The sequence below is a fragment of the Caloenas nicobarica genome, chromosome 3, assembly GCF_036013445.1.
Source record: "Caloenas nicobarica isolate bCalNic1 chromosome 3, bCalNic1.hap1, whole genome shotgun sequence".
Taxonomy (NCBI): Eukaryota; Metazoa; Chordata; class Aves; order Columbiformes; family Columbidae; genus Caloenas; species Caloenas nicobarica.
In genome coordinates, this window is record NC_088247.1 from 27,150,169 (window position 1) to 27,165,649 (window position 15,481).

Here is a 15,481-nt window from a genome sequence, read left to right on the forward strand (position 1 = left end):
AAAATAGATTGCTGGTTTCTGCGGCGTGCTCCTCAGCATTGTCGCACTTCTCCCCCTCCGGTCCAGGCCGGGTACAGCACTGAAAGCACACGTGCGAGCTCTTGTCTGGATGGGGCACGGCCAGTCTCACTAACATCTCCTGGGTATTAACGCACTGGTCAGTCAAAGGCAAAAGCTCTGCCTTCTTGCAACTGCTAGGTGGATTTTGTCTTATTCACTCCTACTCCTGAGCAACTCATGTAGCAGCCGGGTAGAGAAGGGAAGAAACTGTGCAGGTGTGAGCCCTGGCTATTCAAAGGAAATTGCTTTGGGTTAAAGTTGTTTTATGTATATATATAAATATATAAGGTTGCTTTGGGTTAAATATATTACCAAAAAAAAAAAAAAAAAAGATATTGACAATATGCTTTTTTTCCTGCAAAACTACAGAGCAGTCCTGGAGAGTCAAATTTGATTTTCCGTCCTGTTAAACTGTTTGAATGGTCCCTTAGCAGAGGCTTGGCCCAGACCAAAGAGCACACTTGAGAATTAGCACGAGCACAGGAATATTCTCCACGGGCAATCTGGATGTTGACACCTTGTTTGGAAAGGTAATCGGAATGGGTTATCCCCTGTCAGTTTAACTCGGCACCATCTTTAATCTGCTAGTACAGAGGCAGGCTGCAGGTTTAGGCTGGTGTCCAGCGTCAGTGTTTGTTAAAGCTGCAATCAGATTACTCGGCAATGTTTTAGGTGTTGCCCGTGAACATGAGACCACTACATGTCCTGGTCCATGATCACTTGATCGTTGTTAAGAACCTGCCAGCCTAAACTGCTGATTTTCCTCACTTCATGGGCATAAACTGTATTTCCATTCTGATTGATCTCTCTACACCCTGAATTTGTTGCAAGATCATTAACCAACTTCTCTGGTTGGGGAAAATCAGCAAATAAGTGGCATTTTGAGGCAAGGACACAAAACATAACATAACCTCAGCTGTAGCAAAACGATCAACCCACTGGTAAAAATGGCAAATCTTGTAAAAAATGGCAGTTATCTTGGAAAAATGACAAAATTATACAACTGTAGAACAATGTAGAATTTATGGAATTGAAAGGAGATTCCTTGGAGTTTGAATACCGTGCTGAACATTCCTCTTTCAAACCAGCTTAGCACCATCACGACACTCGGTGACATCGTGACCCTTGGTTTTGGGTACTGGAGCTGTGCAAGATGCGGATGGTAACGCCGTCGCTAACGCGAACAGGGGACAACACTGGATGACGGATGAAAAACGGTAGTTGTGCCGATCCCGAGGACAGACAATTTTGCTGAATGAAAAAACCAGTAAAATCAATTACACAGATTCATGCCAGTTTCATAGAAAACAGGAAGAGATAAGGATGAACGTCGCTTCAGATGCTCAAGCTCTTGACACTAACGGAGGAAGGGGAGCGCAAGAACGGGCGCCAGGGCCGGGCACACGGCGCTGCGGAGCCGCCGCACTCCGCTCGCCGGTAGCAAGCGCCACCATCTTGGCTGTGGGCACCTTTCCCTGCGACTCCGCCCACTTCTCGCTCGCCAGCCAATTGCCGCGCGGGAGGCGTGGCCCGGGTGGGCGAGGCGGGGCACAAAGCGCGGCGGGACGGAAGTGGGCGGGGCTGGCTGTGCGCGGGAAGCTGGGGCGCTGGGCCGGCAGCAGGTAGGGGCTTCGGCGGTGTCGTGGTGGGGGTTGCCATGGGAACCGGGGGTCGGTCACGCCCCGGGGGGGCCCTGTCTGCCCCAGGGGGGCCCTGTCTGCCCCAGGGGGGCCCTGTCTGCCCCAGGGGCCGGCGGCGGCTTTTTCCCCTCCCTCGAGGCTGAGCGGCCGTGTCTCCCGCAGGCCGGCCGGGGGGGCAGATGCAATTCTCCAGCGCCCATGCGAGGGGGAAGCACCCGTGGCTGTCGGGGGACCGGCGGCAGCTGTACCCTCACAGCCTGCAGTTCTACCTGGAGCCCCCCACGGAAAACATCTCGCTGGCGGAGTTTGAGAGTTTGGCCATCGACCGCCTGAAGCGTGAGTTCCGCCCTCCCCCAGCCCCCGAAGCTTTTGGTTGTTCTGTCACGGATGTGTGTGTTTTTGGCGGGCTCGCACGCTCTCTTTGCCTGTTACTGAAGTGAACTGGCTGCCTGCTCATGCTGAAATGAACCTCTTTTAAAGGAAAACGTGTTGCTTTGGGTATTTCAGGGCGCCGTGACTGATTTCACAATGCACGTTTGGGGCAGTCAGGGCTGTATAGTTTTGGTTTACACTGGTGGTTTTTATGAGCGTGTTTCACTTTCTAGATGTTGTGGCATATCTGATGTCTCTCAGTACAGCGGCTCAGATCGCTGTGGCTGGGAGCAAAGGTTCCCCTGAACTCCTGAAAGCCACTGAATCACAGGTTCCCGTCATTAGAGTGAAACCCGCTGTTTAGAGACTGATCCATCAAGAGTTGGCTGTCTCCCTTCCCTCCTTGACTGTGTGGAGCTCAGAGTCGGGGGAGCTGTTCAGGAGTTGTGGGCCACACCATCTCTTCCATATTTCTTGACCCTAGGCTCCCCATACCACTAAAACCGATTCCTGTGGCCTTACCCCAGTTTATGCATTTCCCAATACATGATACAGTTAGATTTCTTTTCAACATTTTTTCTCTAACGTGGACTTTTTTTTTTCCCAGTGCTGAAAATAGTTGAAAACCTTGGTGTGACCTATGTAAGAAACAGTGATTTATACAACAGTAAGCTGGAGTCTGAGCTCCGGAAACTCAAGTTTCCCTACAAAGTAAGTGACAACAAAAAAAGGGAACTCTTTTGCACTTTATTTTCTTTACACCATTCAGGAATTCTGAATAAAAGTAGAAGTGATGAAATACTATTCCTAAAACTTAAATTTAGTCATTTTGTCAGAGAAGTAGTTTTTCTTTGAGAATGTGGGTTTCTTTGTGTAGGACAACTCCCTTGTATTGGTCAATAGGCAGCTGAACATGAGCCAGCAGTGTGCCCAGGTGGCCAAAAAGGCCAACAGGGTCCTGGCTTGTATCAGGAATAGTGTGGCCAGCAGGACCAGGGAAGTGATTGTCCCTCTGTACCCGGCACTGATGAGGCCCCACCTTGAGTCCTGTGTTCAGTTCTGGGCCCCTCACTGCCAGAAAGACGTTGATGTGCTGGAGCAAGTTCAGAGAAGGGCAATGAAGCTGGTGAGGGGCCTGGAGCACAAGTCTTGTGAGGAGCGTCTGAGGGAGCTGGGGCTGTTTAGCCTGGAGAAAAGGAGGCTGAGGGGAGACCTGATTGCTGTTTACAGCTACCTGAAAGGAGGCTGTAGCATGGAAGGTGTTGGTCTCTTCTCCCAAGTAGCAAGTGATAGGACAAGAGGAAATGGCCTCAAGTTGTGCCAGCGGAGGTTTAGATCAGATATTAGGAAAAATTTCCTAATGGAAGGGATTGTCAGGCATTGGAACAAGCTGCCCAGGGAAGTGGTGGAGTCACCATTCCTGGAGGTGTTTAAAAGACATATGGATGAAGTGCTTAGGGACATAGTTTAGTGATTGGACTTGACAGTGCTAAGTTAACAGTTGGACTTGATTATCTTAAAGGTCTTTTCCAACATAAATGATTCTATGATTCTTTAACGATGTTGCATTTATTGTCTTAAAGATGAGTATTAATACATGTTTGAACAGCAATGAAAAATTAATTACAGATTTTTAATCTGGGAGAGATTATTTCTCTGAAATACTAATAATATGTTCTGTAGGCTTTGGCTGATGATGATTATGAGGCAAGAAGAAAAGACCATATATCTCATTTCATACTACGCCTTGCTTACTGTCAGTCGTAAGTACTTTTTGGATTATACTGTACACTTACTATTCATTTTAAATGTATACAGATACTACACTGCTTTATTATAGACATAACAGATATTATAGAGTTGCCTGGCAACTAAACAGAGGGTTAGGCTCAGAATTTTATTTTTTTTGCTAGGAACCTGGCTTCAGCTGTGATGAAAAGGGGTACTCAGGGTCAAAATTAATATCCAGATTTTGTAATAATTAAATGTATAAACATTTGGGTTTTACCCACAGAACATAGATTTGAGTCTCTTCCTTTTGACATATTTTTTTGAGATTAAAGCACAGCAGTATTAAGTGTCTGTCAGGCATTTGCAGTGATAGATAATTTAATTTAAATTAACTGCTGCATATGCTTAAATTGTTCATTACTGACCAAAGACCTCACTATGTAAATAAGCTTTATATTATTGCCTAAAGAGAGGGCCTGGTTTCTGGAAAACTAAAAATACCATCTGAACTTGAGGTTTCCTCTACTGACTTTGCTTTTCTTTCAAATTCATTGCTGTGGATGGCTGCACAGCAATTTTTTGTGTGTGTAAAATCTCAAGCACAAAGTTGGTCCTGCCAAGTGCATTTCTTTTGCTTCAGCTGTAGTTTTCACATGAAATTATAGAGGTTGTCGGTGCCTTATGTCTTTTAGCAGCTTTCTTATGCATCAGTGTGAACTCCTGACTTCTTGCCATTGCAGTCCCTTTTTAGAATGAAAACTGGCAAATGTGAAGTGTGTACTGTTTTGAATTGTTAATTCAATAATTGAACTTTAACTTGCAGTCTAGTTTGTTTAAGTTAGCTGAACGTGGTAGAATACATATGATGATACTGTGATAGCTGACACGACTGAAGTGCTGCTATGGATGGATACGGATTTGTAGGCAAAAGCGGACGGGGAGGGTGAGTAGGAGGGATTGTGATCCAGGCCAAGACAAGGAGCTGGAATGGATGGGGCTTTTCCTTGGAATGGGTCATGACACAGTTGAGAGTTCTGGGGCAAGTGGTGGAGAATAGTACAAGGTGGCTGACATCATGGTAGGTGCCTGCTACAGACCATCCGATTAGAATAGGAAGTAGCAGAGGCCTCAAAAGCCTCCAGATGGAGGAAACCTCACCATGACAGGCCTTGGGTGACTTTAAACACCCTGAAATCTTCTGGAGTATTCACATCCCATCATGTTGCCCTTTCGAAAGACACCTGGGCTGTGCCGAAGGCGGTTTCTTGATGCACGTGATGGATGAGCCAGCTAGATCTGTGGTGCGTTACAGCAAGGAACAGGTTGTGGGTGTGGAGGTCAATAGCAGCCTTCACTGCAGTGACTCTGAAGGTATAGTTTAAAATCCTGAAAGAAGGGAGCAAGTTGAATAATGGAATTACAACTGGAGTTCCTTCTACCCTTCTCTATTCTACATGTATTATTTGTGACTATGAATAGCAAATGTATATTGGTTTTCTTTCTAGTGCTTATGTTTGTTGTGTGTATTGTTATAAACTCCCTTAGTCATACTGGTCCTGCTGATTTTTACAAAAAAATATCTTGCTTTACCTATATTGTAAGTTTCTATCAAAACCCTCTGAAAGGTAGTATCTTTCAGTAGCTGGGAACTAAACAGCCTCTGAAAACTTGATGTTTCTTATTAGGCAGCTAGTGGAATTTGGAGTAGTCGATTTGTTTTCCATTACTCTGTCTTCTAAAACTTAGAGCATTTAGTTACTATTTAGATGGGACAGTTCCTTTTCTGTGGGAGATGAGACACTTTGAGGATGTTGGTAGTGACACATACAAAGAAAGTTGTGTTGTCTAGTGGCAAAAATCTGATCTGGAATTCAAGAGGCATCTATTTTTGGTTGGTCTGTGGCTTCAGGAAAAATAAATTTGGGTCAGATTCACAGAAGGCCACACAAGCCATGCAGCAAAAGCCTGAAGATTAGGTATTTGTTTCAGGAGTGGAATTCACTGAACTTTGTCCTCTGTGCTGAGAAGGGAGGAAGGCATCTGTGAGTGACGGTGGGCAGTATGCTGAGTGAAAGGCTGCCTCACTCAGAAATAACCAGGCAGGGACTTGGCTCAATATCTGCCTCTGTCACTGACGTGATGTATTTTTCCCCCTGCCCTGCATCTCTATCATGGCACTGGAATCTTCTGGAATTCATGATAGATGCAGATAATTGGACTGCCTGCTTTTTCTCTGCAAGCTATCTTTTTTAAAAGAAGATCCTTGTCTTTTGTAGGAGAACTTATCTGACTGCGGTGCTTACTTATGAAATACATGTGAGACATGTTTCAAACCCTGTGTTTCAGGGAAGTATCTTAAGAATTAGACTGTAGGCAGGGCAGAGGTGGGCAGCGTGTTTAAGGTGAACCACCGTGCTGGAATGAATACAAGCTATTTTGGGCCACAGAATCAGCAGGAAAGAGCCTGGCATTGTAGTTTAGGGGGAAAGACCCCTTCTCGGGGAGGAAGAACCTTGAATGGGGCTCCAGGGCACTCTTTTTAAACTACATGCAAATGTATTTTTGTGTTGCTGTTTATATACAGATAGTTTGATGCGATGTTTCAATAAGGTGGCTTGATGATCTGTTTCTGCTTAAAGTAACTTTTTTTTTCTTTGAAAAGGTGGACTTAGTAATAACTCATAAAATGGAAAATAGCATCTTAAGCACTGTGAGGTGACCCTATACCCAGGTATTCTGTTTTGAAAAGCAGCTGTTTCAGGGATGAGATATTTCTGTGCTCCAGAACTGGGATCTTCCCCAAAAGATAAAATTGAGAGGCAAATAGAATATACTGGTTTTATCATACTAGGTCAGAAAAATAAGCTTGGCACAAATCATTAGGTTAATTGATGAAAGCTAGGATTATTTGGAAAAGTGTACTTAAAAAGACATGATTGCAAACTAGCTTGGATTCGGTTCCCTGTGGTCTGCCAGGCAGTTGTGTTTACAGGATGGTTTTCCTGCAACACTGCCCTAAATCTTCTAGTTGGCCAACAGTGCCACCCAGGGGTAGGAGTTTACATCAACTTTTTTTTTTTCTAGTTTGTATTAGTCCTCATAAATTGGATTGTTATGTTTTTTTACATGATCTGAAGTCGCCAGCTCCACCATTCTTGTCAGTTAAATTTGAAATGTAGTCATCTCTTGACTGTTCTTCTGCCTTCTGAAATCCAACACTATAAAGCTTATTCCCTACTTACTATAGTTTTGAGTGATATGCTGATGCCTGGGAATCTGAGTGCTGGGATGTTAGCAATCCAGTATGCAAAGAATAATGTGAGTTCTTAGAGACTGGCTTCAATGTTGTTTTTCTTCTGTGCCATCTACTGACTCCTGTCTCTGTGTTCATGTTTATTTTTCTACTGGCTCACCTGCAGTTGCTAAACCCTTTTTGCTCATTTGTCAGGTGTTAGATGTTATCTTTGTGTTCCTCACTCAAGTTTGTTGTCATATATTTTCCTTTTGCCTGGTTATTTTTTGGCTAGCACTATTGTTACAGTATCTGAGATGTGCGTGTGTTCCTGCAGCTGGAGATAACCCAAAAATTAAAAGAAGTAGGCTTTGTAATATATTTGCCTCATCAGGTTAATTGTTGACATTAATTGTATGATGAAGTGGTATTGTGCCATGCTGAAGAAACAAAGCTGTCCTTTATGTGCTGGAGGAGAATGTTATCCACAGTTGGTTATTCTTACCTAAAACAAGTAAGAATTAGTGACTTCCATTTAAAGGGGAGTAACAGCTTTCGTTTCTACAGAGCAATTTTTAATGTTGAGATTTACTACCTCTGTTCTTCCAAAACATCTGCAGTCGTGCCTCTTTGTGCATTGTCTCTTCAGAAGTCTTTTCTGATTGAGTGCTCCTTCCTGAAGGTTTCCTACCTTCTCTTCCAAGTTCCTCAGTTTGTGGGTCCCATGCCGAAGGCAGCACTACAGTTAATGCCGTGTTCACTAGGTTTTACATTTAGTTTATAAAGAAAGAGAGAATGCATAATCATAGAACATTGTAGGTTTTAAAAAAATTATTATTTATTTACAGTGAGGAGCTCAGGCGTTGGTTTCTTCAACAAGAAATGGATCTCTTTCGATATCGCTTCAGTCAACTAACTGACAGTTTAATGCAGAAATTCATGGAACATGTGGACTTATCTTTTGAAGCTGTAAGTATGTTACGTTCTGGATTTGTGTTATATAGCACGTGCCTGATGTTTTTTAAAATTCTCATTAAGATAGTTTTAGTCTTTCATGTGGTTTTTTTTGTTTGTTTTTTTTAAAAAAAGCTATTTGTGGCTTTAAAAAACAACCACACAGAACTTCCGAATGTGGAGAATAGTCATGCCACGGAAATAAAAAGGAAATTAAAGGAGAACATCTATTGCAGTTCCCACATTAATGATTTCGCTAACATTTTTGCATTGCAGATATGAACTATTTTGTTAGAAAGCTCCAGCTTTGCTTGTAGCTCTCAGAGTAAACTTAAAAAAATCATGTACAATCGTCACTCTACTGAAAAAACTTTCTCTTGAAATGCTGCTTAGTTAGAAGAACTTGAATATTCTCAAATTTGTGACTGACATGCATTATATGTTGCTGGATTGAAAGATCTGGCTCCAGTGCCTGTTGATGATGAAAGATGACTTGTGCAGTGTTGAGAATGAATTTGTCTAGCTAAATAGTAACACATTGGCTTTCTTGGGTCTTTGAGAGACTGTTAGAAATGTCATTCTTTGGTTCAACAGACCGTTCAGCAAATGGTGTGTTTGTGGAACTGTATTTCCATTGCTTATTCCCCAGTCTCATATTGTCCTGTCACAGTTTCAGCGTTCAGGCTTGTGAGAATAAATTAATGTTTGCAGGCTGCTGGAAATAGCTACGAGTATGGCTTCGTTCTGTGCTATTCAATGTGCCTTCAATATGTCAAAATGATTAAGAAGGTATTTCTTTCTTACGCCTATTGAGGCAACAAAGCGCCATTTCATTGAAAACCTACTTCCCTGCTTCTACTTTTTCTCTCCCTTCCAATTCCGCTAGGAATTTAAGCGAAACTAATCCTTTCTTGCACTGTCATGTATAAAACATTTGAATTACTAAGGAATTCCATACGTATCTGGAACGGGTCCAAACTCTATTGTGCTATGTAGGGGCCACTGTAAAAGCAGTATTTGTTTTCTCAGTGTTGTGTTTGTAAAAGCCTTTAAAAGGGAAACGAAGGCCAACTATCCCCTTCATACTTCTCGGTTTGAAGTTACAATGTTTTTATGCCTTATTGTGCATAAAACAAGATGAAAATCAAACTTTGTGCTCCACCTGTTAGGAAAGTGGATGGTCTTCTGGAAAAGAAATTAAATTTTGATATTACAATTCAGTTTCTATATTGGTAAGCAGATAGGATATCTTAAGCAATTAAAATCCCATAGTAGAATTCCTAAGAAATTTAGCTAAGTTTCTTTAAAGAGAAGAAAAGTGCCTTGCATTTTTTAGATAAAGGTTCTGATTTTCAGAATTATAATCTGAGATATTCCAGAGCTGCTGAAGTTCAGACCTCAGTATAGTCTGGCATAGTTATGTCTCTAGTTAACAATTCTAAGAAGTGGTTCTCAGTATTTATTTAAAGAACTGGTCAACCTTTTTTATGGGAGGAGGAATAAGTGTATTGTTTAGTACAGTTTTGTCACAGTTGTCTTCATTTACAGCACCAACCAGGTGAACGTAACACTGAGAATTCAATAACTGTCACTTCTCTCCTTTACATGTTTACTTATATGCATGAGAAAGTGAGACATATTCATTTAATTTTTTTGCATGGGCTTTGCAGGCTAATTCCTGAGATTTTGTGAATTATGGATTGAGAATTATTGCTTTAGAGAATCAAGAAGTCTTCAATCCCACTTACGGATAACACTTAAGCAGCTGTTAAGATCTTACTCAAACACTTCAGTGGCAAAGACCTTATTTAGCAACTCTTTGGAAAGAATGAAGTTGTTAACAACTAGAAGAAAAAATATCAGACTTTGAAAGTTTTTTTTATATGACAGCTGCACAGAGTTTGAAATGATAGTAGTTCTGATCTCATGATTAAAGATAATTTTAATCAAAGAGCAACAGCTTTCTGAAACTAAAATATAAATTACATTTAATTAAAATGAATGTTGCAACTTTTAACTTTTGTCCTGTGACTGACATTTGTATTGCTGGTGGAGCAAAATACATGGGCAAGGGTTTATTAAAATAAGTAAATACTTCCTCTTAGGAGTTTTACCTGATTGTAAAGATGCCCTTTACTTCCAAAAGGAAGGCTATAAACTGTTCAAAGTATTAAGATTAAAGATGATGACTTCAGTATAATTGATTTGTGTTAGAACGTGCATGGGATTATGATAACTCAAAATTTTTGCTATGTTTGTGAAAATAACCTTCTTTACATTTAGTATAAATTGTGGAATTTTGAAGCTTAGGTAAGTTCTTCCTTGAAATGTTTTTACAAAGCTGTCACCAGATTGTTAGTCCATCTTTAGCATTTCTGTGAGACGCCTCTGGAACCTGGACTTTCTGAAAAAAATGGAATTTTGCTTTGAGTTTATATTTGGGGCACTTTTTTAAACTACTAACAGGTAGATTTCATTTTAGTCACTTTTAGGAAATAGCTTTGGCCAGTCTGTTTCTGGCATAATTGGAAGATGCCTGGACTGGTCCTGTTCAGCCTACTGGAACATTGGTGCTCAAAATTTTACAGTACTCTGGAATATTAGTGTCTACATTATCATACCAATTTATGCCAGCATGGACAAGAGGTAGAATATCTGGTATTGAATAAAATGTCAAGAAAGGAAAAGGGTAGAAGGAAAGCAAGAGTAAAAGTAGGGAAGGGCAAGAATTTATTCTGTGCCCAAGAATAGAGACTGATGAGAATTATTGGAAATTTTATTATTGTTACTACCCAGTTTGAAAAATTCAGTGATCTCAGCTTCTGAAAGGAGGCATTCAACATCTCTGACAATAAATCTCTGACAATAACTTTGGCTTTTGATTTTTGGCTAGAGTTTGGGACAGTAATGAAAAGATTTTCTTTTTTCCTTTGAGTTAAAGCATTCTGTGTAGTGTAATGAGTGTCAGGCTCTTAATCAGAACACCAAACCTCAACTTTTTTTTTTTTTGGGGAAAAAAAAAAGGTATTTTAATGAAGTGCTGTTCTGCCTGAACATAGTACAAAATTAATACACATCAGCGTACTTTATAGTATCTGCGACTAGTTGTCTTAACTAGTTCATTTCCATAATTTGTTTTCAAATTTATTTTCTAAGCAGGTTTAGATCTGTTGGTATTGCATTAGAAATAAATGATTTATGATCTGTGCCATTCAGACACTTAATCCTTTTTAGATATCTTTTTAAAAATTAAAACATTCAATTTTGAAGATGATTTCTACACCTTTCAGGAGTAGCTCCCCCCTCAATTATTGTATTGAGAACTGGAAGAATTCAGAATTTAGCCTGTGTTTTCTCTGAAATAAGTTGTGGTTGAACCATGGTGTCAAAGGTGATGTTTACAATATAGTTTCCTTTCTAATAAATAGACAGACATTATGGAAATTTAACTTTTGAACTTTGCCTTTGACAGTAGTTAGAACATTTGGGACAAACAGAAATGATTTTATAGACACACATACTTACTCTGTGGTATGGTATTTGGTAGAAATCCCTTCCATGTGTTTTCCTGGAAGTGGTTAGGCTTGAATTGGGAGGAGTTAGGCTTGGCCTAAGCAGCATTTATTATGTGTCACTTTTACAATAATAACTTTTAGGAAATAACATTTGACAACCTATTAGGATAGATACTTACTAACTCATTTAAGATGTAGTTTTCTTAGAGCGGTGTCATCTAATTGATACCCAGTTGTGGGGTATTTCTCTTGGTGTTACCCGTTGCCTGGGAAAATGGCAATTTGAATAGCATTTGTTTCATGTTAGTTGAAATCCTGCTGTCTCACAAAAAGCATCTGGTTGTTCAGCTTAGAGAACTGGACTTAAAGAAACATTTGCTACACTTCATATTCAGTGATTCTGCAGTTGTCTTGTTAAGTAAACCTTATATTTATCCTTATTTGACACTTTAATTTCTGGACCTCAGTCTGTAATCTTGTCTGTCTTGACTTTTTCTGTAATACTTCATGGGTGGCTTGCTCTCAGGTGCCTACCAAATTTTGGGCAACTGCTTAAGGGACAAGAGCCTGGAAGACTGGTTAATAGTCTTGCCTCAAAACTAAACTTTTTTAAAAATAAAACCACTACACATGGATCCATGGTTCACTCCTCTTTCACCTGATCATATATATTTGTGTTATTTTAGTGTTATGTGGTTTGTCAGCCTTTGAGTATGTTCAGATGTGGGAGTTTGTCGCTTTTGATGTTTCCTTGTCCTGAAAGGAGAGAAGTACTACCTTGCCTTTTAGGACACTTTATTATGGGGTATTCAACATGAGAAGAAGATTCTGATATGATGATGTTGTTTTGTTTTGGTTTTTTTTAAATGAATAAGAAATACTTACTAATCTGTTCCCTGTTTCTACGGCTTGCTTATTTTTAATCTATACTTTACAAGTATTTTCCCCAGATATGATTAATGGTTTTCGGTCACAGTAACAGGAGAATTATAGAATTGTTCTGAAGATATAGACTAGACTGAAAACATTCTGAAATACTTTATGTACTTGAAAAAAAAAAGAAAGAAAAAAAGGTTTTTAAGGGACAGTGCTATCATTATCCAGATAAATACTGAAGTTTTCTGTGTATGGCATGTAATTCTCAGCTCTCAAGGTACTTTAAATAGTCTATGTGCAAAGTCAGTCACATCAGGAGCACAGGAAATCCTTAAGCACCATCAAGAGAAGCAAATGCTGACACTTAAGGTGACAGAGCCCATCACAGAGAATCTACACACACATATGTGTGGTCATGATTTACATTAATTTAGGAGATTAAAGCATTAAAATAATACTATAAATGAGTGCAGCAATAATGCCTGATGATTTCTGGCAGTAAAAGCCACTAATATGATTTTTTAAGGTATTTAAAGTAAAATATAGTGAATATTTTAAATATTGTAGTAATGGAAGAAAACATTTTAATCTCTTAAGTTTTTCAGTATATGAAGGAATTATATAAAGTAAATGGTATTACAGGTAAGTTACACTTGGGCTTTAACTAGAAGATAATTTTTCTTTCTTGCCACAAGCTCTGGGCATCCCATGTTTTCTTTTGTATAAGTTGAAAGTGCCTGATTTTATTTCTGCCGGATTGTTATACAACAGCTGTTTGGAGTCAGTTCACGTTGTGCCCAAGCCCCATCTTGTCATGTAACTTTATCAGAAAGGTTGATTGTCTGTGTGGTTTTCTATGTGCCCTGCTACAAATATTCCCTCTCATTCATCCTCCTGTTCCTACCCCAACCTTTTTACTTGTCCTTTTCCCTTTTTTCTTGTAGCTGGTTATGCGTGCCCATATTGGAAGCCCTTGAGAAATGGCTCTACTTACACTTTTTTGTCATAATAGTGTTTTTAGACTTGCATAGCATGAGAGAAATCCTAGTTTATCGATTCGACATTCTGATAGCCTTTTTGACATAATCAGAATATTTATGGTAACCGCTGCAAGTTGTTATTGAAAAGCTTTCAATGTGTCTGTAAGTTTGAGGAAAACTGCAAGATATCTGGGTCATTGGTGTTCCTAGAAATTCCTGAATTAAGGTGTTGAACTTCTTATTGTTCCTGTATTTGGTGTTACAGGACCTAACACTGGGGAAGTAATTAATCACGATGATGGTGATAACCTGAAGCCATAAAAATAGAGTAAATTTATTCTTTCCTTCACTCTGTATGCTGCTTATCTTTTTCTTGCCCTTCAGGGCTGTGTCTATGTATGTCCTATTGCACAATAACTCTTAGATCTTAGGCTGGATTTTTGCATGCTTCTGAAATATAAATGGGCACCTCTAATATATTTTTCTTCTTTCAGCAGTTGTTTTAAGATCTTTTGGAAAAGTCATGAAAGTATTCTCTTTAGAGTTTTATCTACACTTCCTTTTTTTTCTTCTTATATATGCCAACTTGTGCTTTATAGCATTGAAGGAGAAATTGGGTCAAATGTTATGTAATCATACTAATATCGTAGCTTTGTTTGGTAGTTAGAAGTGGAGACCCTTGGATTGGCAACTAACATGGCAATTATTGTACATTAGTGTTTTGAGAAATGTTTCCTTAAAAGGAAGCTCTACTGGCAGAAGTCTAAATTATCTTTCTTTTCAGTCCTTGTGAATTTATGTGTTAATTTCTGTAATTATTAACACTTCCTTCTTTCCATGAATTTCACTTTTTCCTCAGCTATTGCTCAATCCTTCTGTTCCCTGAAATGACAAAGAACAGAACTTTGCCCTTCATTGCCTTTTCATGGGTTACAGTTCCTATACGAAAGGTTCTATCTAATTAATTTTTAGACAACTGCTACATATTCTGAGGCCTTTAACTTCTAATTCCTGGAATACGTCTGCCATACTCATTTTGCTGTTCTATCCTGTTTCTTAAAGCAGTCTAGTTCTCCTTCTCCTATGACAAAGGAACCATTTGTAACTCTTCCTTCTCAGCATCTTGGATTCCTGCTTCCTGTGTACAAATCTCAGCAGAAGCAAAGCCTAATTTTGCTATCACATTCTAGGAGATTCTTCCACGTCGTGGTCCACTCAGTGAAGCTGATAATGCTGTTAAAGTGTTCATAATCTTTCTTTTGACAGGATTTAAATTTTGAAGGAAACTTAACAATTCACCACCTGTTTTCAAGTAATGAGGTCTCCTGCCAATATTGCATTTAGTACTTCAGCAGTAAATTAACTGTACGTAGCATTTCTAATGCTTGCTTTTTCTTTGCCCTAGTTTCAACTTCGGGTCCTTCTGGTGTTTCTCAGTTATAGCTTTTTCTTCTTCTACTGAAAGTAGTTTCTACTCTACTCAGTCATGCTTCTCTTTTCTCATTGTGGATGGCTGTGGATATTTTGGTTATTTTCTTTTAAGTTACCCATTCTGTTTCTGTGGTGAGGGCAACAGGATTCAGTTCTTCAAATTTTTTTCTTTTTCATGAATGTGTGATTTCACTGTTACTATGATTTCAAGCCTTACCTGATAGTTACAAATACTTTTTTGCTGCTAACTCTTTGTTTTGATTTGGTTTTGTGTTTCCTACTTTCTCTTTTGGATGTTCTCAGCTTATATTCAGTGTGGCAAAGCTGTACTTTCCCTCAGAACACCTTTTACTACTTGTCACTGTCAGAGGTATCTCCTTTGAAGCCCTCAATCGGAGAGTTTCGGGCTCCTGTCTGCTTTGCCTTGTACAATTTTGACTGTCCGAGATGTACCACTTGTTCATAGACATCAAAGGACAGATGTGTCCTTTCAGCATCTGCAGCTGAAGGTCTCTGGAGGTCTGTGATGTATCTTGTGTTGATTTGGAAGAGACTGTGAACTTCTGATTCCTTTCCACTTGCTTCTTGTGAAAACTTCTTTACTTTACCCGCTCAGACTTTCTCTGGAAGCTGTTTAACGGTCTCTCTTCTGTTCATGTGGACCAATATGTTCTGTTGTTATTTTCAAAA

General features: G+C 39.7%; 1 protein-coding gene across 3 annotated transcripts in view; it reads left to right on the forward strand.

Moving 5' to 3' along the window:
• The first annotated feature begins 1,646 nt into the window (after positions 1-1,646).
• PRIM2 (DNA primase subunit 2) overlaps positions 1,647-15,481 on the forward strand; it is a 104,842-nt gene continuing 91,007 nt past the window's right edge. For all 3 annotated transcript variants that reach the window (XM_065632146.1, XM_065632147.1, XM_065632148.1), the window contains exons 1-5: positions 1,647-1,682; positions 1,863-2,036; positions 2,680-2,783; positions 3,756-3,835; positions 7,884-8,004. In XM_065632146.1, coding sequence (XP_065488218.1) covers positions 1,880-2,036; positions 2,680-2,783; positions 3,756-3,835; positions 7,884-8,004 — 462 coding nt within the window. In that variant the 5' untranslated portion in view covers positions 1,647-1,682; positions 1,863-1,879. The remainder of the gene's footprint in view (positions 1,683-1,862; positions 2,037-2,679; positions 2,784-3,755; positions 3,836-7,883; positions 8,005-15,481) is intronic.